At 45.3% G+C, this 26,511-nt stretch overlaps 1 protein-coding gene across 1 annotated transcript in view; it reads left to right on the top strand.

The window, feature by feature from the left end:
• The window catches only part of LOC141258100 (receptor-transporting protein 3-like), a 40,831-nt gene extending 28,471 nt beyond the window's left edge, over positions 1 to 12,360 (top strand). The window contains exons 4-5 of the mRNA XM_073673104.1: positions 5,632 to 5,817; positions 11,054 to 12,360. Coding sequence (XP_073529205.1) covers positions 5,636 to 5,817; positions 11,054 to 11,405 — 534 coding nt within the window. The 5' untranslated portion in view covers positions 5,632 to 5,635 and the 3' untranslated portion in view covers positions 11,406 to 12,360. The remainder of the gene's footprint in view (positions 1 to 5,631; positions 5,818 to 11,053) is intronic.
• The last annotated feature ends 14,151 nt before the right edge of the window (positions 12,361 to 26,511 follow it).

Below are 26,511 nucleotides of genomic sequence, written 5' to 3'. Positions count from 1 at the left end.
GGGGGGGGGCCTGCATTTTACCCTATGGTGGCTGCATTATACTGCGTACAGGACCATGGGGGAATGCATTATACTGAGTGGAGGACCATGGCGAGTGTCTTATACTGTGTGGAGGACCATGGGGGAGTGCATTGTACTGTGTGGAGGACCATGGGGGAGTGCATTGTACTGTGTGGAGGACCATGGGGGAGTGCATTGTACTGTGTGGAGGACCAAGGGGGAGTTCATTGTACTGTGTCGAGAACAATGGGGGAGTGCATTGTACTGTGTGGAGGACCATGGGGGAGTGCATTGTATTGTGTGGAGGACCATGTGGGAGTGCATAGTACTGTGTGGAGGACCACGGGGAGTGCATTGTACTGTGTGGGGAGGACCATGTGGGAGTGCATTATACTGTGTAGAGGACCACGGGGAGTGCATTGTACTGTGTGGAGGACCATGTGGGAGTGCATTATACTGTGTGGAGGACCACGGGGAGTGCATTGTACTGCGTGGAGGACCACGAGGGAGTGCATTATACTGCGTGGAGGACCACGAGAGAGTGCACTATACTGCGTGGAGTACCATGGGGAGTGTATTATACTGCATGGAGGACCATGGCGAGAGTCTTATACTGTGTGGAGGACCATGGCGAGTGCATTGTACTCTAGGGAGTGTGGAGAGGTGTGGGGCAGTTGGGGGATCATACTGTGTTGGTGTCATCATACTTTACCCTCGGAGTTGAGGTGGGGTACAGTAGGGTTATTATACTGCGCATGTGGAGGAATTCACCATGGGGGTATCATACCGTGTTTGGGGGGCACTTTTGTTGGCACCACACTTTATGGGCAATGAAAAAGGGATCTAGGATTTCAGCAGGGGGAAAATTACTATGTAAAGGCTGGAAGGTTGTGAGGTCTGCTCTTCTGTGACCCCGACAATTATTTACATTTTTACATTTTTTTTTTGGGGGGTCCCAATTAGAACTTCTGCTATGGAGCCCCATGATTCCTATGTACGCCCCTGCCTGTACTCTTGCCCCCAATTTACTACCAGTCACTCTCCAGCATCCTAAATGCCCCACTACTGTACACCTCCCCCAATTCATTATAATTGCATGCTCCTCCAATTCATTATATTTACATGCCCACCTACCCCATAATTCATTATGTCATGTCCTCTCTCACATCCACACCCTCAATTCATTATAATTTCATCTCTCCCACCACCAACCTTCTATTCATTATAATTTCCACTTTCCTACCCAATTTCATTCATTTTATTGAAAAAAAAAATGTTTTTAATACTTCTCCGAATGATCTTCTGCAGTTCCAGTTCTTCTTGTGGCCGGTGCGTACAGTCATGGCCAAAAGTATTGAGAATGACACCAAAATTATATTTTCACATGATCTGCTGGCCTCTGGTTTTTATTAGTGTTTGTCTGATGTTTATGTCACATACAGAAATATAATTGCAATCATATTATGAGTACCAATAGGTTATATTGACAGTTAGAATGAGTTAATGCAGCAAGTCAATATTTGCAGTGTTGCCCCTTTTTCTTCAAGACCTCTGTAATTCTCCCTGGCATGCTCTCAATCAACTTTTGTACCAAATCCTGACTGATAGCAGTCCATTCTTGCATAATCAATGCTTGCATTTTGCCAGAATTTGTTGGTTTTTGTTTGTCCACCCGTCTCTTGATGATTGACCACAAGTTCTCAATGGGATTAAGATCTGGGGAGTTTCCAGGCCATGGACCCAAATTCTCTATGTTTTGTTCCATGAGCCATTTAGTTATCACCTTTGCTTTATGGCAAGGTGCTCCATCATGCTGGAAAAGGCATTGTTCGGCGCCAAACTGCTCTTGGACGATTGGGATAAGTTGCTCTTGGAGGACATTCTGGTACCATTCTTTATTCATGGCTGTGTTTTTAAGGCAAGACTGTGAGTGAGCCGATTCCCTTGGCTGAGAAGCAACCCCACACATGAATGGTTTCAGGATGCTTTACAGTTGGCATGAGACAAGACTGGTGGTAGCGCTCACCTCTTCTCCGAATAAGCTGTTTTCCAGATGTCCCAAACAATCGAAAAGGGGATTCATCAGAGAAAATGACTTTGCCCCAGTCCTCAGCAGTCCACTCCCTGTACCTTTTGCAGAATATCAGTCGGTCCCTGATGTTTTTTCTGGAGAGAAGTGGCTTCTTTGCTGCCCTCCTTGAAATCAGCCCTTGCTCAAAGAGTCTCCGCCTCACAGTGCGTGCAGAAGCACTCACACCAGCCTGCTGCCATTCCTGAGCAAGCTCGGCACTGCTGGTAGTCCGATCCCGCAGCTGAAACAGTTTTAAGATACGGTCCTGGCGCTTGCTGGTCTTTCTTGGGCGCCCTGGAGCCTTTTTGACAACAATGGAAGCTCTCTCCTTGAAGTTCTTGATGATGCGATAGATTGTTGACTGAGGTGCAATCTTTGTAGCTGCGATACTCTTCCCTGTTAGGCCATTTTTGTGCAGTGCAATGATGGCTGCACGTGTTTCTTTAGAGCTAACCATGATTAACTGAAGAGAAACAATGATACCAAGAACCAGCCTCCTTTTAAAGTGTCCAGTGATGTCATTCTTACTTAATCATGACTGATTGATCGCCAGCCCTGTCCTCATCAACACCCACACCTGTGTTAATGGATCAGTCACTAAAACGATGTTAGCTGCTCCTTTTAAGGCAGGACTGCAATGATGTTGAAATGTGTTTTGGGGGTTAAAGTTCATTTTCTGGGCAAATATTGACTTTGCAAGTACAGTAATTGCTGTTAAGCTGATCACTCTTTGACATTCAAGAGTATATGCAAATTGCCATTACAAAAAATGAAGCAGTAAACTTTGGAAAAATTACTATTTGTCTCATTCTCAATATTTTTGGCCATGACTGTACATGCTGGTGTGATGGCTTCACAGAAAAGGCAATAGGAGCTCTCCTGGAGCTGCGTGGCCATTATGTGTCAGCAGAGCTTCAGGAGAGCTCCCTGCTCTGAGATATGAACCGCCGACGGTGGCACACAAAACATAATGAGGGCATTCTGGCCATGGGCACTCCAGAGGCTCGAACCCCAGGATGGTATCCCAGATTACCTCCACTTTAATCCGCCTATCCCTGTTTAGTTACTGATGACCTATCCTTAGGCTAGAGTCACACCAGCGTATTTTCTCTCATCTGAGAGAATCAGGCCGATTATGCTAATCACAATCTGATCAAACTCTGATTAGAGTTTGATCAGTGTGGCCATAGTGTGATCCGATTTTGTTGGATGTGGAGAAGATGGAAAAAAAAATCTCCATCCTCTCCAGTCTGACAGTCCATAAAAATTGGACTGCACTCAAATGTCATCCGAGTGCAGTCCGATTTTTTCCATGGACTCATTGACTTGCATGGTCATGTGTGATCTGAATATTGGATGCAAATTGAGCATGCTGTGATTTTTTACTCAGACAGACTCTGTCCAAGGAAAAAAGAAAGCACACATGTGCATGACCCCATAGAAATACATTCATCTGAGGGCCTCCCCCTGTATCAACCCTTACTGAGCCTCTTCTCCCTATATCACCCCTGACTATCTAAGCCCCTTATCCCTTTATCACCCCTGACTGACTGAGCCCCTTCTCCCTGTATCACCCCTGACTGACTGAGCCCCCTTCCCCCTGTATCACCCCTGACTGATCCCCTCTCCCTGTATCACCACTGACTGACTGAGCCCTCTCCCTGTATCACCTCTGAGTGACTGAAGGTATTCTTCCTCCACCACTTACAAAATGAAACCCTTTATAAAAAGTTATGGACTTATAGGTGGCAGAGATATTTTCGTAAAAAGTGTATGGGGGATGTGAGGGAAAGTTCTCTTTCGATGTCACTCCTAACACCGTACATAACTGATTTAAGGCCTCCACCACTATTAGTGGGTACATTCACATAATGTATTTGTTGCAGAATTTATTTTTCCCACAGCAAATTTACAGCAGTAACATCCTAGCACATATTGTGCAGATATTGCTGCATTTACTACTACACAATGATGCACCTTTACCACTGACTTCATCCTTTGTATAGTAAAGGATGAAATTGGTGGTGGATATCTGCAGCATAAATTGACATATTGTTCATATCAAATTTGCAGCGCCAGTCAATTCACACCGTGGATTTTCTCAGCATATGGATGAAATGTCATAAAATCTCATCAACTGTGTTGGTGCTATAAAGCATTGGTTTCGTGGCTAATAAACATCAAGGGACATTTATCTTTGAATTTGCACCAAAATGTGGGTGCCAGCTCTTTCTATAACATTAAGAAGTGTACATCCTTATATTATATAAACCAATAGAAAGAGCTCGCAATCAAAATCTAAACATCCCAAAAAAAGAAAGAGAAATGTGATAGGAATCCTGCTAATATATAAAGGACATCACTCTCAGTCAAATAACGGCCAGAAATATAGCTATTATTGCAAAATACTGTATCTTTATTATACAAAGTACATCATGTGATATACAGCGGTAAATAACATAAAAGGGTGACTGGGATGAGAGGCCGGATAGGGGGTACAGTCGAAAATACCCCAGGGAAAAAGAAGAAAACCTTAGCCCAACTGCAGATATATCCACAAGATATGTACCCAGGTGTTGTATATAGTCAAGCAATGTAGTCTGTGTCCGACTTGTTGGAGAGACACCCAGGCTGTGGGTCTAAAATTAGACATACAGCATGGCAAGCAGATCAGCGTGTCTAAGGCGGCCTGCTTAGATCACGTGAATATATAGTAATCAAGATAGTCACACATTACCTTGGGACATAGCGATGACCAAGTGTGGAGAGTCTGCAGAGGGGAATGGACAGCGCGCCTCGACGCGCGTTTCACCAAAGTGGCTTCGTCAGGACGAATATTATACCCTGATGTTAGCATGTTTTACCACACAATTGGAGGTCTTGTGCTTATTTCTATGTAGCTACATAGTGGGCACCAAGAATGATTTTCTGTGGTGGGCCCAGGGTACTCCAGTCCGACGCTGCTTGGCACCGTCATCTTTCAGTCTTTATCAGCTTCAATTGGAGCTCCAACTCATCTCTTATTCTCTTGAAATGATAATTAATAAAAGCTAGGTGGTGGGGGGTGCAGAAAGGCTCATTTAGACGAACCAGTAATCGGGAGCAAAGAGTATTCACCCATTTTCAGATTGTGCAAACACTCCACCAATCATCCAACAAACATGTAAAATGCTCAGTCGCCAGATGATTGGATTGTACATGTGCACCTTAAAATTATAATTCTTGGCAGTACATGATAGGCAGATGATAATCATGATATTTTATACACATGATACTCCAATCACTATCTGTGCAAACAATTCTGGTTGTCATATATAAACAGGCCATTAAATGACTGCTTATATTTAACTGCCACAGTCAGCATGGCTAAACGGGCCCTCAGTTTGCATATAACTTTGATTAATTATTTGCACTAGAATTATGTACATAGATTTGTATAATTGAAATGGTGAATGAATTAAGTAGCTATTGATCAAGTGATGATATTTTTAATGATATATAAGTATAGCAAAATCCTGGGACTGCATTTTCTTCAGCTCTTCAGTTGTTAATTATTTTAGAGCAATGGCTGGAAGATCATCTGGAAATATCTGGATTGATACATTTGAACGACTGCAAAAAAAAGACTTACAAGAAAGATATGGAAAAAGGTGGATTCTGCAATTCAACTACAGTTTGGAAAACAGTCTGAATGAAGAGCAGAAACAGAAAAAGTGGAAGATCTCACAAACTACAAAGTTTGGCAGGTAAATATTATACTGAGCAATTACCCCCTCTAGTGGCTATAACACATATTCACTCCCCTTCACAAAGAGAAGAGAAAATAAACTGTTCAGGCTCAGAAGTCTGAATTTAACACTAATGGTGACTCTTCTAATCCAAGCTAACATACTTTGGTGGTATTGCACCAAATTGCAGAGCTTTTAACAATATCATTATATATGTAGTGAAATTAATTATATACACACACCCCTTACACCCCTGATCCCACCAAGGACAACATCTGCAAGGAGTTTGTATGTTCTCCCTGTGTTTGCGTGGGTTTCCTCTGGGTTCTCCGGTTTCCTCCCACACTCCAAAGACATACTGATAGGGAATCTAGATTGTGAGCCCCGATGGGGACAGCGACGATAATGTATGTAAAGCGCTGCGGAATATGTTAGCGCTATATAAAAATAAAGATTATTATTATTATTATCCATTCCCCTCCTCTCATTTCCTTCGCATTGATGACCACAGGAATTGAAAATCTTGTATAAGATATAGAGAGGGCACTCGCTATGTCTTAAAAAAATTACTTTATTAGGCTTAGCTCCAACTCCATTTCCTGTAATAGCAATTACGCATGTCGCTTTTATCGAAGATATGGTGAGTGCCCTCTCTATCTCTTATACAAGATTTTCACACATGCTGATTTTTCAGAGAGATTCTTACAGCACCTTTTTCATATAGGACTCCAGTCTATTAGAACCATCTAAAACAAGAGCATCCCCAGGAAGCGGTAGTGTCGATATACACGTTCTCTACTTTCATTTATAATCACAGGAATTCATCTTCACCCAAACACTTTTACCCAGGGAAACAATTGTTAAAGAAAAATTAACTGGTTGGTTCCTTTGACTCACAGAATCACTTTTCAAACCATAACTCATGTGAACTCCATCACAATCATTGTTCATGAAAGTTTTAATCAAAGAGAGCACTGATTGACTTTCTACAGTGGCATGTAAAAGTTTGGGCACCCCTGGCCAAAATTACTGTTATTGTGAACAGTTAAGCAAACTGAAGATGAAATCATCTCTAAAAGGACTAAAGTTAAATATGACACATTTAAATTGTAATTTAGGAAAAAATATATATATATGCTGTCATCTTTTACATTTTAAAAAATACAAAAAGGAAAATGGGCGGATGCAAAAGTTTGGGCACCCTTGGAGATTTGTGTGCTCAGATAACTTTGACCAAGTTTTCAGACCTTAGTTAGCCTGTTAGGGTTATGGCTTGTTCAGTATCCCCGTTAGGATAGGGCCAGGTGATGCAAATTTCCGAGCTTTATAAAAACCCAGCCTCCTCTAACCTTGTGCCAATAAACAGCAGCCATAAGTTCTTCCAAGCAGCTGCCTAGCATTCTGAAAATGAGAATAGCTGAGGCCCACATAGCAGGAGAAGGCTATAATAAGATAGCAAAGCATTTTCAAGTTGCTCTTTCTTCAGTTCAAAATGTAATTAAGAAATATCAGTTAACGGGTACAGTGGCCATCAAGATAAGGTATGGAAGACCTAGCAAAATTTCAATTAGAGCTGCTCATAGGATTGCTAGAGAGGCAAATCAGAACCTTCGCTTGACTGCAAAAGGCCTTAAAAAAATAAGCATGCTCTGGAGTTGTTCTACATTGTTCTGCTGTTCAGAGACATCTGCACAAATATGGTCTTCATGGAAGGATCATCAGAAGAAAACCTCTCCTGCATCCCCACCTTGCATTAGAAATATGCAAAAGACAATCTAAACAAGCCTGATGCATTTTGGAAACCAGTTCTGTGGACCGATGAGGATAAAATAGAACTCTTTGGCCACAATGATCAAAAGTATGGAGAAAAAAAGGCACAAAATTTCAGGAAAAGAACATCTCACCAGCTATTAAGCATGGGGGTGGATCAATCATGCTTTGGGGTTGTGTTGCAGCCAATGGCACGGGGAACATTTCACGTGTAGAGGGAAGAATGGATTCAATGAAATTTCAACAAATTCTTGATGCAAACATAACACCATCTGTAAAAAAGCTGAAGTTGAAAAGAGGATGGCTTCTACAAATGGATAATGATCCTAAACACACATCAAAATTCACAATAGACTACCTCAAAAGGCGCAAGCTGAAGGTTTTACAATGGCCCTAACAGTCCCCTGATCTGAACATCATTGGAAATCTGTGGCTAGATCTCAAAATAGCAGTTCATGCAAGACGACCCAGGAATCTCACAGAACTGGTAGAATTTTCCAAGGAAGAATGGATGAAAATCCCTCAAACAAGAATTGAAAGACTCTTGGCTGGCTACAAAAAGTGTTTACAAGCTGTGATATTATCAAAAGGGGGTGCTACAAGGTAGTAACTATACAGGGTGACCAAACTTTTGCATTGGCGCCTTTTTCCTTTTTTAAGTTTTAAAATGTAAAAGGTGACTTTTTTTCCCTAAAATACAAAGAAAATAAAATGTGTCATATTTAACTTTAGGTCTTTTAGAGATCATTACATCTTCAACTTGCTTAACTGTTCACAATAACAGTAATTTTGACCAGGGGTGCCCAAACTTTTACATGCCACTGTATATCTTTGATTGGTGCTCATTACAGGCAGAAAATTTGCCTGTGGAAATGGACCCCTACATTACCCCTAATTATATTTGAAGATATAAGCACTCTATCAGGTGATCAGGGGAGTACTTAGAAATCATGGGGCTCCATAGCAAAAGTTCTGATTGCCAACTCCCCCCCCCCAAATAAAAAATATTCAGAGGAGTAGGCAGGGTCATATCCCTCAACTTTTATAATGGGGAGAAGAACATGTATTGTGGCATGTATACAGTAATGATGTCCCTCTTGAAGCCTCTTAGTGTTCTTGAACACAAATCTCTTTCATAGCCATTTTAGGATATGATGCTCCCAAAAATGCCCCAACAGCTCCCCTACACATTGTTTCCAACATCCCGAAGCATTATCCCCCTTAATTGCTCTGCCCCCTTGGTATGATGTCTCCATAGTTCCCCCACACACTGCATCATGGCCTCCAAAAAGTGTGATGACCTGTGATTATGTTGGTTCCCACTTAGTATCATGCACCCCTTAGTATGATGGCCCACACTCAGTATGATACTCCTAAAGTCTCCATTTAGTATGATGACCCCATACACTATCATGGCCCTCACACAGTGTGTTGACCTGTCATTATGATGACTCCCACTTAGTATGATGATCCCACTTACTATGATGCACCCACTTAGTATGATGAACCCACTTAGTATGATGGCCCACATTGAGTATGATACTCCCAAAGTCCCCATTCAGTACGATAACCCCACACGGTATCATGGCCTCTGCAGCACCTATGGTAGCCTCACACAAAGCATGATGGAAACCATAGCCACCCCACTCAGCTTGATAGCACCACAGTCCCCCCACAGAGTATAATCGTTCCCACAGCCCCTCACTTAGCAAAATGGTCTCCACTTAGTGTGGTAACCTCCACTCAGTATGAGGACCCTGACAGAAACTCACTCAGTATGAATGCCTCCATAGTGCCTCACTGAGTATAAGGGCCTTCTCAGCACCTCAATAGGAGGGTCCTCATAGTCCTTCATTCATTATGAGAGCCCCACAGCCCCTACTCAATATAATGGCTCCTACAGACCTTTACTCAGTATGATGGTCTACATTCAGTATGATAACCTTCACTCAAAATGAGGGCCCCCAAACCACCTCAGTATGAGAACCCCAATAGTTTCTCATTCAGTATTAGGGCCCCATAGTACCTCACTCAATATGGGGACCCCCACAGCACCTCACTCAGTATTAGTGCCCCTATAGTCTCTCTCTTAGTATGAGAGCCCCACAGCCCCTTAATGTATGAGGGCCCCCACAACCACTGAAATGAAAAAAAATAAACATTGCCCTTTTCCCCAGCATGCTGCTTGGGTCTGTGCAGTATGAATACTGAGACTCCGTACAGCAGACATAATATAGTGACATGATCATGCCTGCAGTGCATTCAGAGATAATCTTAAATAACAATATTATCAGGATGAATTGTGATTGGGATTTTGTAGAGGAAATTAATTAGTTACCTGAAGAGTCAATGCAGCTAAGTAGATCCTTCGAATACAATGCCAATTAGGAATTCATACCTGTCCATGCAGTATTATAATAGTTTATTGTTATGAAAGTGTAGCAACTCACTCGGGAAAATAGGTAAAGCTAAAAAACTGCACCTGACCGTGCCGGTTCCTGTACAGACTAGAGATTCTGACCCTGCAGTCCCTAGTGGATCCTGTGTGAGCTGAGATAACCCTAACCACAGTCTATATTGATGGCAACTCGGACCTGTCCTGCCTGAAAGGCTGTCGAGCGCTTCACATTCCTCCTAAAGAACCAGAGGGCAGAGCAGATTGTAACTTCCCTTCAAAAGGGAAAGTGTGCTGAAAAGATCCCAGAGTGAATAATATAAACCACGAAATACAAAAGAAAGTATAAAGTACGTACTGTGAAATAATTGCTGCCTACTTCCTAAAAAGGGACATAAGATAGGTGCAGAGTAAAGAACAGAACAGCAAAGACATAAACCCTAGCTGGAATTTCACTGACTGGTTTTAAACTACAGCAGAATGGCTGGACACCCAAATGAGACAATCACCAGCAGGAAATACCAGCAGGGGGAAAGAATATAAAGCCACACCCGAAAGGTGATAGGGCAGACTAATGGAAACATCTGTTATACTAAGCCGACTGCAGGCAGGATAACAGAACCTAAACACCCAGAGAAAAGGTGTGTCTGCTGTGGCTTGGCAGAGAGAGAAGCCTACCACAAAACACAGGCTCATGGGTTATAATCCAGAAGCATTACATTTATGTGACAAATGCAGTATATTCCACGTACAGTAGTTTCTTAGTGTGTTGACTTAAAGTGTGACAACCAATTGTTTGAAAATGTACTCAAATTAGATTTTTCATCAGTCTGAGACAAGAGGAATGACTTACCAGAGTAGATTAGCTCTTAGGAATTAAAGGAATAAATGTATGATTTAAAAATAAAAAAATCTGCAGTGGCAAGTGATTGGTTCCAAATAGTCTGGTCTTCTGTTGGGTTGGCTCGTTATTGTGCCAGAGACTTATCCCAAAAGAAAATTCTCTGTTGATCCTTACCAACCTCGATATGGTACAATAAAGCTTTATTACAATGATCACTGTTGTAATTATTATGCTTTTTTTTGTAGTTTCACCTGCTTGAAGTGCTCTCATTTTTGGAACTCCAGTCGAGTCACACTTGTCTTTCACTATTGTCTCGGAAAAAGCAAGACAGGCACTGTTCTCCTACGTCCATTTAGCCAGTTGTGTCGGGAATGTGACAATAACAACTTCATCAATCCCACATTTAATGTGAAAAGTCTAGAAGCAGTTCTGGAAAATCTCATTTTAAAAATAAAAAAAAATTGTTATCATGAGAAGATTGACAGTGACAACCAAGACAATAGGCACCACAAAATAATAAGAACCAAGCCTCATGAGAGGGATCTGTGTGAAGCGTGCATGGCTGGTATATGTAATAAAGACCAAGATGAGTTTTAAATTAAATATATCATTATATTAAGTGATGCAGCCTTCAAATCACCGACACCATATCAAAGCTGTATATGATTTAAAGAAAACCATTCACTCTGATTTTACTAATCAAACTAGAAGTATATCTGTATAGGTCATAGAATGGCTAGAAAATTGATACCTAGCCCATGGTAATCCAATAGTCCATCACTGAGAAAACAAGCTCTGAAGTCACATGCAAATAAGCATGTCGATGTATTCTGCGAGTGCTTGGGCACACCCCCAATGCACTTCCAGGCTTATTTACAAGTGACTTCCAAGCTTGATTTCTCAGTGATTGATTATTACAAAAAGTATAGGTTTTTATTGATTTTCTATACCATACACAGCCATACCACTGGTTTGATTAATAATATAATCCTGACAACTTTTCTTTAAAGAAGCTTCCCAATACCAACATTTTACAGCTAGCAAATCCCAAAATAGTGGGTTTTTTTCAAGCTAAGAAGGGAGATATACTGTATTTATTATAATATTCTCAATTCTACACTTGTAAATTACATCTACTGGATAGATTATGGTACAAATACAATAAACAGTTCCCATACCCTAACACCATTTTGATGGTTATAAATGACTAAATGTCCCAGAAAAACTCAAGTGGGAAGCCTATGTTGCTCCAGCTGCTATGAAACTAGAAATCCCTGAATGCCCTGACAGCCGCGGGCAGAGACACGCCGCGGGCAGAGATGAATTTAAGGATTTACAGAAAAATAATCAAGCTTCCCTTCTTATTGTGGTTAGCCCAAACTTTGCCATGTTTACCTTATGCCCACCCATTAATCTGGAACATGCCCTCAAAGAAGAATTGGGATAACAAATAGAGTGCATGATCCCATTAATGAAACATCAACATTATTAGAACCGATTTAAAAGGGAATTTCCGATGAAAACAAGTTATCACTTATCCACAAGATAGATGATAACTAGTGTTGAGCGATACCTTCCGATATCGGGAAATATCGGATCGGATTGGATCGGACCGATACCGAAAAAGTATCGGATATCGCCGATTCCGATACCGGAAACCAATGCAAGTCAATGGGACATAAATATCGGAATTAAAATAAACCCTTTCTTTCCTTGTAGGTTATTTCTACATGAAGGAAAACAACTAAGAATAATGTAGAATGTATTGGGGGAGGTGGGGGAGACAATAAAGGCATAGAGGTTTAGCCCAGTCAAATGGAATAGCAGGAATTAATATTTTTTTATTATGTTCTGAGTTACGGAAATATTAACTATGTTAAGTATTTTTATATTTTGTCAGATATTTATGTTTCACTACTTCCATGCTCTTCACCTTCTTTTTTACTTCTCCCACACTTTCTCCTTCATCATCCTCAGCATCTTTTTCATCCACTTCTTCTTCACCTTCTTCTTCTTCACCTTCTTCGTATTATTCTTTTTTTTACATTCTTCATATTCTACTTCTTCATCTTCTTCATATTCTTCTTCTTCATCATATTCTTATTTGTGACAGGCATTCCTGTAGTTGTTATCTATAAAAGGTTGGACATTACACCTTTCGTTCTGCCCGTCACAAAAGATTTACAACAGGATTTGTCCGCGTTCAGTTTGGCCTGCAGCAGCAGGTCTTTTCCAGGGGCACCACGAGGAGGAACGGACTCACCCCCATACACTGCTTAGTCATCTTCTGCTTATAATTTAGATATTATCTTTTGCTCTGATTTTTAGTCTTATGCTTAATGTTCTTCCGCTTTTTGTTCTGCAGCTTCTTGTATTTCTGCTTCTTGGTTTTCTGTCTCTTGTTTTTCTGTATCTTGGTGCTTGTCTTCTCTTCTTTGTCTTCTTGGTCAACTTCTTCAGGGTCATCTTCTTGGTCTTCTTCGGGGTGGTCTTCAGGGTCGTCGTCTTCGGGGGTCCTCGTCTTCGGGGTCCTCGTCTTCTTCGGGTTGGTCTTCTGGGTCCTCGTCTTCGGGGTCCTCGTCTTCTTCGGGGTGGTCTTCAGGGTCCTCGTCTTCTTCGGGGTGGTCTTCAGGGTCCTCGTCTTCTTCGGGGTGGTCTTCAGGGTCCTCGTCTTCAGGGTCATTGTCTTCGGGGTCCTCGTCTTCTTAGGGTTGGTCTTCAGGGTCCTCGTCTTCAGGGTCCTCGTCAGGGAGATCCAGAGTGATTACCAAGAACCATTTCAAAAAGCTTGAACTTGGAAATGTAGCAGAAGGTACAAGAAAGCTGAGGAACTACCGAGGACCAGCTGACGGTACTGGAACCCGGATGGATAGCAGAAGGTACAAGAGCCAATGGAACTACCGAGGACCAGCTGATGTTACTGGAACTCGGTTACTAAGCAGGAGGTACCTGTGCCAGAAAGCACTACCAAGGACCAGCAGACGTTGGTGGAACTTGGATACCGAGAAGGAGGCACCTAATCCAAAGGCACTGCCGAGAACCAGCTGACGGTACTGGAACCCGGATGGGTAGCAGAAGGTACAAGAGCCAATGGAACTACCGAGGACCAGCTGATGTTACTGGAACCCGGATGGGTAGCAGAAGGTACAAGAGCCAATGGAACTACCGAGGACCAGCTGATGTTACTGGAACTCGGTTACTAAGCAGGAGGTACCTGTGCCAGAAAGCACTACCAAGGACCAGCAGACGTTGGTGGAACTTGGATACCGAGAAGGAGGCACCTAATCCAAAGGCACTGCCGAGAACCAGCTGACGGTACTGGAACCCGGATGGGTAGCAGAAGGTACCCATGTAAAAAAAAAGTTCAAGGCCGCGAGCCGGCCGCAGTTACCAAAACCCACAGTCCTACAGAGGGTGCTTGTCCTATTGGCACTATGGAACCAGCCTTCATTGCCAGATCCCGCAGCCCACATAGGAGTCACCTAAACTGCAGGCACCATAGAGTCGGCTAACCCGACCGCAACACGACAGGACAACGCATTGGAGGCAAAGTGACGTTGACACTACCCGGAAACAGCTGGCGTGCTGGAACCAGGCTGGGCAGGAGGGAGTACCCGTGCCAAAGACACTGCCGAGAACCAGCTGACGGTACTGGAACCCGGATGGGTAGCAGAAGATACAAGAGCAAATGGAACTACCGAGGACCAGCTGACGGTACTGGAACCCGGATGGGTAGCAGAAGGTACAAGAGCCAATGGAACTACCGAGGACCAGCTGATGTTACTGGAACTCGGTTACTAAGCAGGAGGTACCTGTGCCAGAAAGCACTACCAAGGACCAGCAGACGTTGGTGGAACTTGGATACCGAGAAGGAGGCACCTAATCCAAAGGCACTGCCGAGAACCAGCTGACGGTACTGGAACCCGGATGGGTAGCAGAAGGTACCCATGTAAAAAAAAAGTTCAAGGCCGCGAGCCGGCCGCAGTTACCAAAACCCACAGTCCTACAGAGGGTGCTTGTCCTATTGGCACTATGGAACCAGCCTTCATTGCCAGATCCCGCAGCCCACATAGGAGTCACCTAAACTGCAGGCACCATAGAGTCGGCTAACCCGACCGCAACACGACAGGACAACGCATTGGAGGCAAAGTGACGTTGACACTACCCGGAAACAGCTGGCGTGCTGGAACCAGGCTGGGCAGGAGGGAGTACCCGTGCCAAAGACACTGCCGAGAACCAGCTGACGGTACTGGAACCCGGATGGGTAGCAGAAGATACAAGAGCAAATGGAACTACCGAGGACCAGCTGACGGTACTGGAACCCGGATGGGTAGCAGAAGGTACAAGAGCCAATGGAACTACCGAGGACCAGCTGATGTTACTGGAACTCGGTTACTAAGCAGGAGGTACCTGTGCCAGAAAGCACTACCAAGGACCAGCAGACGTTGGTGGAACTTGGATACCGAGAAGGAGGCACCTAATCCAAAGGCACTGCCGAGAACCAGCTGACGGTACTGGAACCCGGATGGGTAGCAGAAGATACAAGAGCAAATGGAACTACCGAGGACCAGCTGACGGTACTGGAACCCGGATGGGTAGCAGAAGATACAAGAGCAAATGGAACTACCGAGGACCAGCTGACGGTACTGGAACCCGGATGGGTAGCAGAAGGTACAAGAGCCAATGGAACTACCGAGGACCAGCTGATGTTACTGGAACTCGGTTACTAAGCAGGAGGTACCTGTGCCAGAAAGCACTACCAAGGACCAGCAGACGTTGGTGGAACTTGGATACCGAGAAGGAGGCACCTAATCCAAAGGCACTGCCGAGAACCAGCTGACGGTACTGGAACCCGGATGGGTAGCAGAAGATACAAGAGCAAATGGAACTACCGAGGACCAGCTGACGGTACTGGAACCCGGATGGGTAGCAGAAGGTACAAGAGCCAATGGAACTACCGAGGACCAGCTGATGTTACTGGAACTCGGTTACTAAGCAGGAGGTACCTGTGCCAGAAAGCACTACCAAGGACCAGCAGACGTTGGTGGAACTTGGATACCGAGAAGGAGGCACCTAATCCAAAGGCACTGCCGAGAACCAGCTGACGGTACTGGAACCCGGATGGGTAGCAGAAGATACAAGAGCAAATGGAACTACCGAGGACCAGCTGACGGTACTGGAACCCGGATGGGTAGCAGAAGATACAAGAGCAAATGGAACTACCGAGGACCAGCTGACGGTACTGGAACCCGGATGGGTAGCAGAAGGTACAAGAGCCAATGGAACTACCGAGGACCAGCTGATGTTACTGGAACTCGGTTACTAAGCAGGAGGTACCTGTGCCAGAAAGCACTACCAAGGACCAGCAGACGTTGGTGGAACTTGGATACCGAGAAGGAGGCACCTAATCCAAAGGCACTGCCGAGAACCAGCTGACGGTACTGGAACCCGGATGGGTAGCAGAAGATACAAGAGCAAATGGAACTACCGAGGACCAGCTGACGGTACTGGAACCCGGATGGGTAGCAGAAGGTACAAGAGCCAATGGAACTACCGAGGACCAGCTGATGTTACTGGAACTCGGTTACTAAGCAGGAGGTACCTGTGCCAGAAAGCACTACCAAGGACCAGCAGACGTTGGTGGAACTTGGATACCGAGAAGGAGGCACCTAATCCAAAGGCACTGCCGAGAACCAGCTGACGGTACTGGAACCCGGATGGGTAGCAGAAGATACAAGAGCAAATGGAACTACCGAGGACCAGCTGACGGTACTGGAACCCGGATGGGTAGCAGAAGATACAAGAGCAAATGGAACTACCGAGGACCAGCTGACGGTACTGGAACCCGGATGGGTAGCAGAAGGTACAAGAGCCAATGGAACTACCGAGGACCAGCTGATGTTACTGGAACTCGGTTACTAAGCAGGAGGTACCTGTGCCAGAAAGCACTACCAAGGACCAGCAGACGTTGGTGGAACTTGGATACCGAGAAGGAGGCACCTAATCCAAAGGCACTGCCGAGAACCAGCTGACGGTACTGGAACCCGGATGGGTAGCAGAAGGTACCCATGTAAAAAAAAAGTTCAAGGCCGCGAGCCGGCCGCAGTTACCAAAACCCACAGTCCTACAGAGGGTGCTTGTCCTATTGGCACTATGGAACCAGCCTTCATTGCCAGATCCCGCAGCCCACATAGGAGTCACCTAAACTGCAGGCACCATAGAGTCGGCTAACCCGACCGCAACACGACAGGACAACGCATTGGAGGCAAAGTGACGTTGACACTACCCGGAAACAGCTGGCGTGCTGGAACCAGGCTGGGCAGGAGGGAGTACCCGTGCCAAAGACACTGCCGAGAACCAGCTGACGGTACTGGAACCCGGATGGGTAGCAGAAGGTACAAGAGCCAATGGAACTGCCGAGAACCAGCTGGCGGTGCTGGAGCCCAGGGTAAATACTAAAAACAGAAGAGCCAGAGGTGTATTTGGAGGAGGTTTTAAATCCGTACTACAGTGGATGTGGACAAAGCAGGAGAATTTGCCGGACACACAGCTGGGGATCAGCTGACGTTACTGAATCCCAATAACACTGGAGCAAGCGTTGACTGTGCAGACGGCACTTCTGAGCAGCAACTAGCGGTATTGGAGCCCAGGGTAAATACTAAAAACGGAGGAGCCAGAGGTGTAATTGGAGCAAGTTTTAAATAAGTAGCACAGTGAATATGGACAGAGCAGGAGAAATTGCCGTGAACACAGCAGGGGAACAGCTGACGTTACCGAACCCCAATAACACCGCAGCAAGTGTTGACTGTGCAGACGGCACTTCCGAGCGCCAACTGGCGGTGCTGGAGCCCAGGGATAAGAATGAAAACAGAGGAGCCAGAGGTGTAATTCGAGCAACTTTAAAATGTGTAGTACAGTGGATGTGGACAAAGCAGGAGAAATTGCCGTCCGCACAGCAGGAGAACAGCTGACGTTACTGAACCCCAATAACACGGCAGCAAGTGTTGACTGTGCAGACAGCACTTCCGAGCGCCAACTGGCGGTGTTGGAGCCCAGGGTAAATACTAAAAACGGAGGAGCCAGAGGTGTAATTGGAGCAAGTTTTAAATAAGTAGCACAGTGAATATGGACAGAGCAGGAGAAATTGCCGTGAACACAGCAGGGGAACAGCTGACGTTACCGAACCCCAATAACACCGCAGCAAGTGTTGACTGTGCAGACGGCACTTCCGAGCGCCAACTGGCGGTGCTGGAGCCCAGGGATAAGAATGAAAACAGAGGAGCCAGAGGTGTAATTGGAGCAACTTTAAAATCTGTAGTAGTGAGAATGTGGACAGAGCAGGAGAAATTGCCGTCCGCACAGCAGGGGAACAGCTGACGTTACTGAACCCCAATAACATGGTAGCAAGTGTTGACTGTGCAGACAGCACTTCCGAGCGCCAACTGGCGGTGCTGGAGCCCAGGGATAAGAATGAAAACAGAGGAGCCAGAGGAGTAATTGGAGCAACTTTAAAATGTGTAGTACAGTGGATGTGGACAAATCAGGAGAAATTGCCGTCCGCACAGCAGGAGAACAGCTGACGTTACTGAACCCCAATAACACGGCAGCAAGTGTTGACTGTGCAGACGGCACTTCCGAGCGCCAACTGGCGGTGTTGGAGCTCAGGGATTACAGTTCAGGTGGTAGAAACATGAACAGAACAGGAGACCTGGATACTGTTGCCAACCAATTATTTATTCTGGAAGAGGACTGGCAAATTCATGAGAGATCCAGGCCTTGTTCATTTTGAGAAAAGTAAGCCGGTCAACGTTATCGGAGGATAGTCGCATGCGACGGTCTGTTAGTACACCACCTGCGGCACTAAAGACGCGTTCCGATAATACACTAGCAGCAGGGCAAGCTAGCACCTCCAGTGCATACTGACTAAGCTCTGGCCATGTATCCAGCTTACAGACCCAAAACTTGAAGGGAGAAGAGCCGTCTGGGAGTACACTAAGAGGGCAAGACATGTAGTCTGTCACCATCTGACGGAAACGTTGCCTCCTGCTGACTGGAGCTGTCTGTGATGGTGTAGACATTTGTGGCGGCGGGGACACAAAACTTTGCCACATTTCGGCCATACTGGTCTTGCCTTGTGCTGAGGCGCTGCTTCTGCTCCCTCTTTGTGCAGAGCTTCCTCCACTGCCTCGACGCACTGAGCTGCTTTGTAAAGCACTAGCAGCACTGCTCTCGGTTGGAATGGAGAACATGATGGAATGCACCAGTGCGTCTTGGTACTCCCGCATTTTACGCTCCCGGTTCAATGGTGTTATGAGGCTTTGTAAGTTGTCCCGGTAGCGAGGATCTAGGAGGGTGGACACCCAATAATCAGCCGTGTTGAGAATGTGGGCGATGCGGCGGTCGTTTCTGAGGCACTGCAGCATGAAATCAACCATGTGCTGCAGACTGCCAACTGGCCAAGAAACGCTGTCCCCTGCTTGAGGCGTGATCTCTGCCTGCTCTGCATCACCCCACCCTCGCTCTAGATACTGACTACTAGAGCATTGTGTACCTCCCTCCTCTGGACAGATGTCTTCCTCATCCATTGACTCCTCCTCATCCTCCTCACAAAGTGTCCCCTGCCTAGGCCTTTGTGAGGAACCACGTTGCGCAGACTGTAGAGAAGCAGATGGCATTTGTGACTCCTCATCCTCCACCTCTTCCAAAACCTCGTCCCTTAGTGCTTGCAGTGTTTTTTCAAGCAGGCAGATAAGGGGGATAGTCATGCTGACTAGTGCATCATCTGCACTCGCCATCCGCGTGGAATAATCGAAGGCACGCAAAACGTGGCAAATGTCCTTCATAGAGGCCCACTCAGTGGTGGTGAAGTGTGAACGGCGCGCACTGCGACTTGTTTGCGCCTGCTGCAGCTGGTACTCCATTACTGCTGCCTGCTGCTCACACAACCTCTCCAACATATGTAACGTTGAATTCCACCTGGTGGGTAGGTCACATATGATGCGATGTTCCGGAAGACATAATCGGCGCTGCAGAGCTGCAATGCGTGATCTTGCATTGCTGGAACGCCGCAAGTGAGCGCACTCTATGCGGACCTTGTGAAGCAGTGCATCAAGATCCGGATAGTCCCTCAAAAAACTCTGCACGACCAAGTTGAGCACATGTGCCAGACATGGGATGTGAGTGAGGTTGCCTAGGCCCAGAGCTGCCACCAGATTTCGGCCATTGTCACACACTACCATGCCTGGCTGGAGATTCGCTGGCACAAACCACACGTCACTCTGCTGCTTGATGGCATTCCAGAGCTCCTGCGCTGTGTGGCTTCGATTCCCCAAAGAAATTAATTTTAATACGGCCTGTTGACGTTTGGCCACGGCTGTGCTCATATCGGTCATCATAACAGGTAACCGTTCACGGGTCGATGTGGAGGTAGACCGTGACGGCTCCTGCAGCGCTGATTCAGAGGAACTGGAGTATGAGGAGGAGTCAATGTGTACAGACTGGATTCCTGCAATCCTTGGAGTTGGCAGAACACGTACAGCGCCACTCTCAAGATCTGTACCCGGCTCCACAACATTTACCCAATGGGCAGTGAGGGAAAGGTATCGTCCCTGTCCATGCTTACTGGTCCACGCATCAGTGGTCAGGTGGACCTTGCTACTGACGGCGTTTTGTAGCGCATGTTTAATTTTTCCCTCCACATGATGTTGCAGGGCAGGGACGGCTTGCCTGCTGAAATAAAAGCGGCTGGGCACGTTGTATTGTGGGACTGCCAATGCCATAAAGTTACGGAATGTGTCAGTCTCCACCAGCCTGAATGATAGCATTTCAAGGGCCAGTAGTTTAGCAATGCCAGCATTCAGAGCCTGTGCTCGGGGGTGGTTTGCCGAGTATGGGCGCCTTTTCTCCCATGCCTGTGCTAACGATGGCTGTAGACTGGCCTGGGAGTGTGAGGATGACTGGGAAAGTGGTGCTGTGGGTGGAATTACACTGTGTCTCTGTACAACAGTGCCAGAGATTCTTCCATGGCGATCCTGTGAGGAAGCCGAACCAGCTGTGTGTGAGCTGGAGGAAGAGGCTACAACACGAGCTGAAGAGGTGGTAGGTGGCGCTGTAGGTTGGCCTAGGTCTTCAGTGTGTTTGTGTAACTCCACCACGTGCTTGGTCCGCACATGTTTCCACATATTTGTGGTATTGAGGTTGCTGACACTTTTCCCTCTTTTCACCTTCTGATTACACAGCTTGCATTTGACAAAGCAAATGTCATCTGCAACTGTGTCAAAAAAGGACCAGGCACTGCAAGTCTTGGGAGCGCCCGCTTTGGATTTTGGAAGAGCCATGCTCCTAATGGGTGCCGAAGTGGAGGCTACAGGCAACCAAGTCTGCCCCCTCCCTCTCCCTCCTTTTTGGGCCGTTCGGGGAATCTCTTCCTCAGAGCTGCTCCCACCACCTTCCTGTCCCTCACGCCATGATGGGTCAAGGACCTCATCATCTACACCACCCTCTTCAAACAACTGCTTCTCCTGGGTAGTCTCGACAGCACAGTACGCACCAGAAAGTGGCACCTGAGTCTCATCATCAGATGCGTACTGAGGTGTGCTGCTGACCATAGGCACTGGCCCACCCGCCTCTTCAGATTCAGAGAGACAAAACGGTTGCGCATCACTGCATACTACCTCTTCTTCAAATTCTCGAATTCTGCTTGGCTGGCCCCCTCTTTCCAAGCCAAGAGATTCAGAGAACAGAAGTAGAGATGGCTCCTGTCCAGGGCTCTCTGACTGCCTGGGCAATTTGGCAGGTGGTGAAGAGACAGATGGGTGCTCTTCAGTGCTCAGGACCTGAGAGGATCTGGAACTAATTGAAGTCGATGCGTTAGCTGCCATCCATCCGACAACGGCTTCAATTTGGTCCTCGCGCAGCAGTGGGGTACGGCTAGCTCCTACAAAGCTGCGCATAAAGGACTGTTCCCTGGTAAAACTGGGGGATGCTGAGTCACTGGTGCCCGCAGCAGGCACAGAATCCCCACGTCCTCTCCCTGCAGGCACAGAATCCTCACGTCCTCTCCCTGCAGAAACTCCACGCCCACGCCCACGACCACGACCACATGCCTTACTCCCTGCCTTCTTCATCTTGGTAGACTGATAAAGATAGGCAGAAAAGTACTAAGGGCTTAGTGTGCTTATTCCTGAACAGCTGCTAACAGGTATAAGAAACACTAATTTTATAAAGTGTGGACTAGACTTTAATATGAGCTAATGTGGCCTACACAACTGTAAAGTGGAGTGTTTGGTGAACTTTATTTAGGTTTTTTTTGTCACAAAAAGACACTGGATGTGCCTAAAGATGTAATAACGATAGTATCACAAACTTTTTGTAGCTATTACAATGTAGGAAGGTAACCTACAATGCAATAGATGAGGCTGCAAAAAATAGGCTAATACTAATCTGGCTGGGGCTGCAGGGCCCAATGCTGCAGAAAGGCTCCTCTATCTACTCCTATATAGTGTGTTTGGAATCAATTTAGCTGAATATGGATGGAACCACCACACTAATAGGAGATATCAGGAAAAATTATGAATTGGCAATAAAGGACAATGTATGAGGCAGTGACACACACTGAGTGCACTACAACCAGACGGGGTTGAAGCACACACTACAGGGTGAGCTGCACTCACACACCAGACCTTGCAGACAGCGGTGAACAGTACAGATGCAGAGCACTGTGCACTAGTGCTGCAAGACGGAAAAAAAATTCTCTATCTACTCCTATATAGTGTGTTTGGAACCAATTTAGCTGAATACAGATGGAACCACCACACTAATAGGAGATATCAGGAAAAATTATGAATTGGCAATAAAGGACAATGTATGAGGCAGTGACACACACTGAGTGCACTACAACCAGACGGGGTTGAAGCACACACTACAGGGTGAGCTGCACTCACACACCAGACCTTGCAGACAGCGGTGAACAGTACAGATGCAGAGCACTGTGCACTAGTGCTGCAAGACGGAAAAAAATTTCTCTATCTACTCCTATATAGTGTGTTTGGAACCAATTTAGCTGAATACAGATGGAACCACCACACTAATAGGAGATATCAGGAAAAATTATGAATTGGCAATAAAGGACAATGTATGAGGCAGTGACACACACTGAGTGCACTACAACCAGACGGGGTTGAAGCACACACTACAGGGTGAGCTGCACTCACACACCAGACCTTGCAGACAGCGGTGAACAGTACAGATGCAGAGCACTGTGCACTAGTGCTGCAAGACGGAAAAAAATTTCTCTATCTACTCCTATATAGTGTGTTTGGAACCAATTTAGCTGAATACAGATGGAACCACCACACTAATAGGAGATATCAGGAAAAATTATGAATTGGCAAAAAAGGACAATGTATGAGGCAGTGACACACACTGAGTGCACTACAACCAGACTTGGCTGAAGCACACACTACAGGGTGAGCTGCACTCACACACACAGACCTTGCAGATAGCGGTGAACAGCACAGGGAACTGTGCACTAGCACTGCAAGGCACAGTGATTTAGAAAGTAGCTTGGGTAAAGCAGTATAGAGCAAATAGGTAGCTAAAACTGTCCCTCAGAACAACAGCGTCCTATCCCTAACTGAATTCACAGCAGAGTGAGCTCAAAATGGCGGCGGTGGCTTTTATAGTGCATCATGACATCATTTCAGCAGCCAATCACAGCCATGCCATTAGTTAAGATGCCTACATGCCTAACAGGATGTGCCCACACTTCTTAGGATCCTCATTGGCTGAATAAAATGAAAATGTCTCATTGCATTATGGGAACTTCCGATTCCGGTATACGATATTGCAATAGTATCGGAATTAAGTATCGGAATTCCGATACCGCGAATATCGGCCGATACCCGATATTTCAGTATCGGAATGCTCAACACTAATGATAACTTATTTATTCTGGGAGTCCAACTGCTGGGGATTTTTAAACACAAATAGGGCACTTTTATCCCATTAAAATGGACTGGAAGTGCACATGTTGGACCACCACTCCATTCATATGATTCCGTCAGAAAAAGTTGGGCGCAATACTTGGCAACCCCATAGAGATTGAATGGAGCAGCGGTTGGGCATATATACATACTGCTTCTCCATTCTAGTGGGGATAAAACTGCAGATCACAGTGATTGGACCCCCTTGTTTTCACTTGACAACCCCATTAACTAATAGGGACCCCAAGCCATACCCCCTAAAGAAATACAGACTGTATACTCTAATATAATGCTAAATACAGAACAGCCCATCTAAACAAATAATGGGGCATAAGGACAACAGTTGTTGACAAAAGACATCCCCTTTAATTATAGGAGAAATTATAGTTTTAACTTCTTACAATCTTTTTTTTATTTTGTGTTACTACACGAGATCTTGTTTTTAGTTGTATGAATGTTACCCATCCTTTTCATGTTAATACAAGTTAGTGTTTCATTTATATTTTTTGTAATCATAGTTTAATGTTTTAAAGAGAAACTATTACTAGGTTCTTGATGACTCATCTGAGAGCAGCAAAAAGTAGAAGCAGAAATTATTATTCTAACGGTGGGTCACTTACTGAGGTTCTTGCTGTAGTTTTGATAAAACAGTGTTTTATCTGCCTCAGTTCTTTTAGTCCTCTCAATGATGAGCTACTATTATGTAGTCGTTGATATTTATGAGCTCTGTCTATCCTCACCCTTAGCACTGATTGACAACTTTCTCCAACTACCGCTATCAATGTAGGTGGGATTAGACAAAGCTCCTTGTTGAGAGGACTAGCAGAGATACAGCAGTTCTAAGAGTAATATTATCAAAACTACAGTAAGCCATACATCCCTAGAATCAAGGTTTCTGTTGTTACCTTATGCTGTACAGATTCCCTTTAAAAAGCCATTGTGCCATTTTTTAAGCTGTGTTACTATATGCAAAAATAATAACTTAATTTTTTTTTAAACATACGATATTAATTAGAGGGATATTGAATATATATATGTATTGCTTTTGTTAATTGGTTTATTCTACTTTTACACATGTGAGCTGTTATCTGGGAGATGATTTTTTGTGCAAAATTATCGATATTCATGTTTGTAATTCTCTCTAAATAAAAAGTAATTTTATGGAGCATCATCTTCTGCCGTCTGAATCTTGACTGCCAGTAGCTAGTGCATATTAATTAGATATTATTATTATGTATTGATTTAAAGTGTGACATATCAAAAAGAGACAAAGACAGAAGCATCAGAAACAATATAAAACGCATGTAAAAAAACGCACGTAACCTCATTTACATAATAGGTGCAGAAATGCTGCAGAAACTCTACATCTTCAAAAACTCAACAAACACTCATCATCATGGGAATATAGCCTAATAAACAGGCGAGAGTGGTGCCCCCCACTCTTATGTCAGCTTTCTGTTAACTGTCCCTATCTGCTGTCCATGGGCATGTAAATCTGACACTCATACCAATGTGAACTAGCTAACAGCATAACCAATAAATAAAGGGTAAAAAATAGGTGAAAAATAATGTGCAAAACTAGTGATATATAAAAAATATCTAATTATGTGGATGATGTACAAGATGCCAAGGGGAACTGTTATCCTCCTATTGTCCCTTAAGATGCCCTTTCCTGACCGCTGGGGTTGGCACCCTAAATAAAGAATGACATTGGCACCCCCACTCACAAGACGTCTATCTCTAGAATTCCCTATACATCCCTGTATATTATCAGAGAAGAAAACATGAGGGCTAATATAGTGGATTAGATGCACATGGGTAATGAGGGGGAAATATGAGCTGCACATGGGTAATGTGGGGGGGGATATGGCATAGAGATGTCCTGCAGATTTTCAAATCATCTGCAGGGCATCTCTATATTGATCCATTTACCACAAGATCTCCTGATGAAAAAACATATGATAGGGAAACGTGTCAAGATACACAAGATATACTGTAAGAATACACATGTGGACTGATAAGTATCCTCGCCCATGTTGTTTATACTTGTTTAGTCTACTGACATAGTTGTGCTATTTCCAGTACTAACATGTACTGTATGTGTGGCGCCCCTGGGGGTCCAGTTGCCACAGAGGTACTGCACCTCACCCAGAGGTGTGGTGTCTCCTTCTCTTAGGTAAGGAGGGAGTGCTGCCCGGAACCCCAACACCTGCATCCAACACTACACTGCTCCAGGCCGGCTGGAGGGGCAACATGCTGAGCGCAGCTGCTGAGCCCTGTCCCTGGCTGGAGTGGGGGGAACTCAGAGGTAGAGGGAACCAGTAGTGGGTGTGGGTGGAGGAAGCAGTTTGAGGGAGCGCTATAGAGTGAGGTATAAAAAGGAGGCCATCTTAGGGTGGCAGTGAGAACAGAAGGACAGTCAGTGACTGAAGTCAGTCAGGGAGCAGAGTCTCTTTAGGAGCTCTGCTTCACAAGCAGGGCCCAGTCCTAGAGGCCCAGGAGGGGAGCAGAGGAGTAGGTTCCGTTCTAAGAAGGGATCCTAGGGGGTACGGCGAGTGCAGGACGGCACCCGTACGCCCCGCATCTGTCAGAAGACAGAGGGATCGTAGGCCGCAAGAAGGGGACCGGCCCCTGGTCTAGCCGTGTAACTTCAAGTCTCGGCTGGGAAAACCGGAGGCTTCTGGCTTCTATAGCCAGTTGCTGAAGCCTCATTCTAATCC

This window comes from Phyllobates terribilis, unplaced genomic scaffold (assembly GCF_046119375.1).
Source record: "Phyllobates terribilis strain yellow unplaced genomic scaffold, ASM4611937v1 Scaffold_3__8_contigs__length_932513732, whole genome shotgun sequence".
Taxonomy (NCBI): Eukaryota; Metazoa; Chordata; class Amphibia; order Anura; family Dendrobatidae; genus Phyllobates; species Phyllobates terribilis.
The sequence above is the reverse complement of the archived record's forward strand: the minus strand, read 5'-3'. Positions and strand labels throughout refer to the sequence as shown.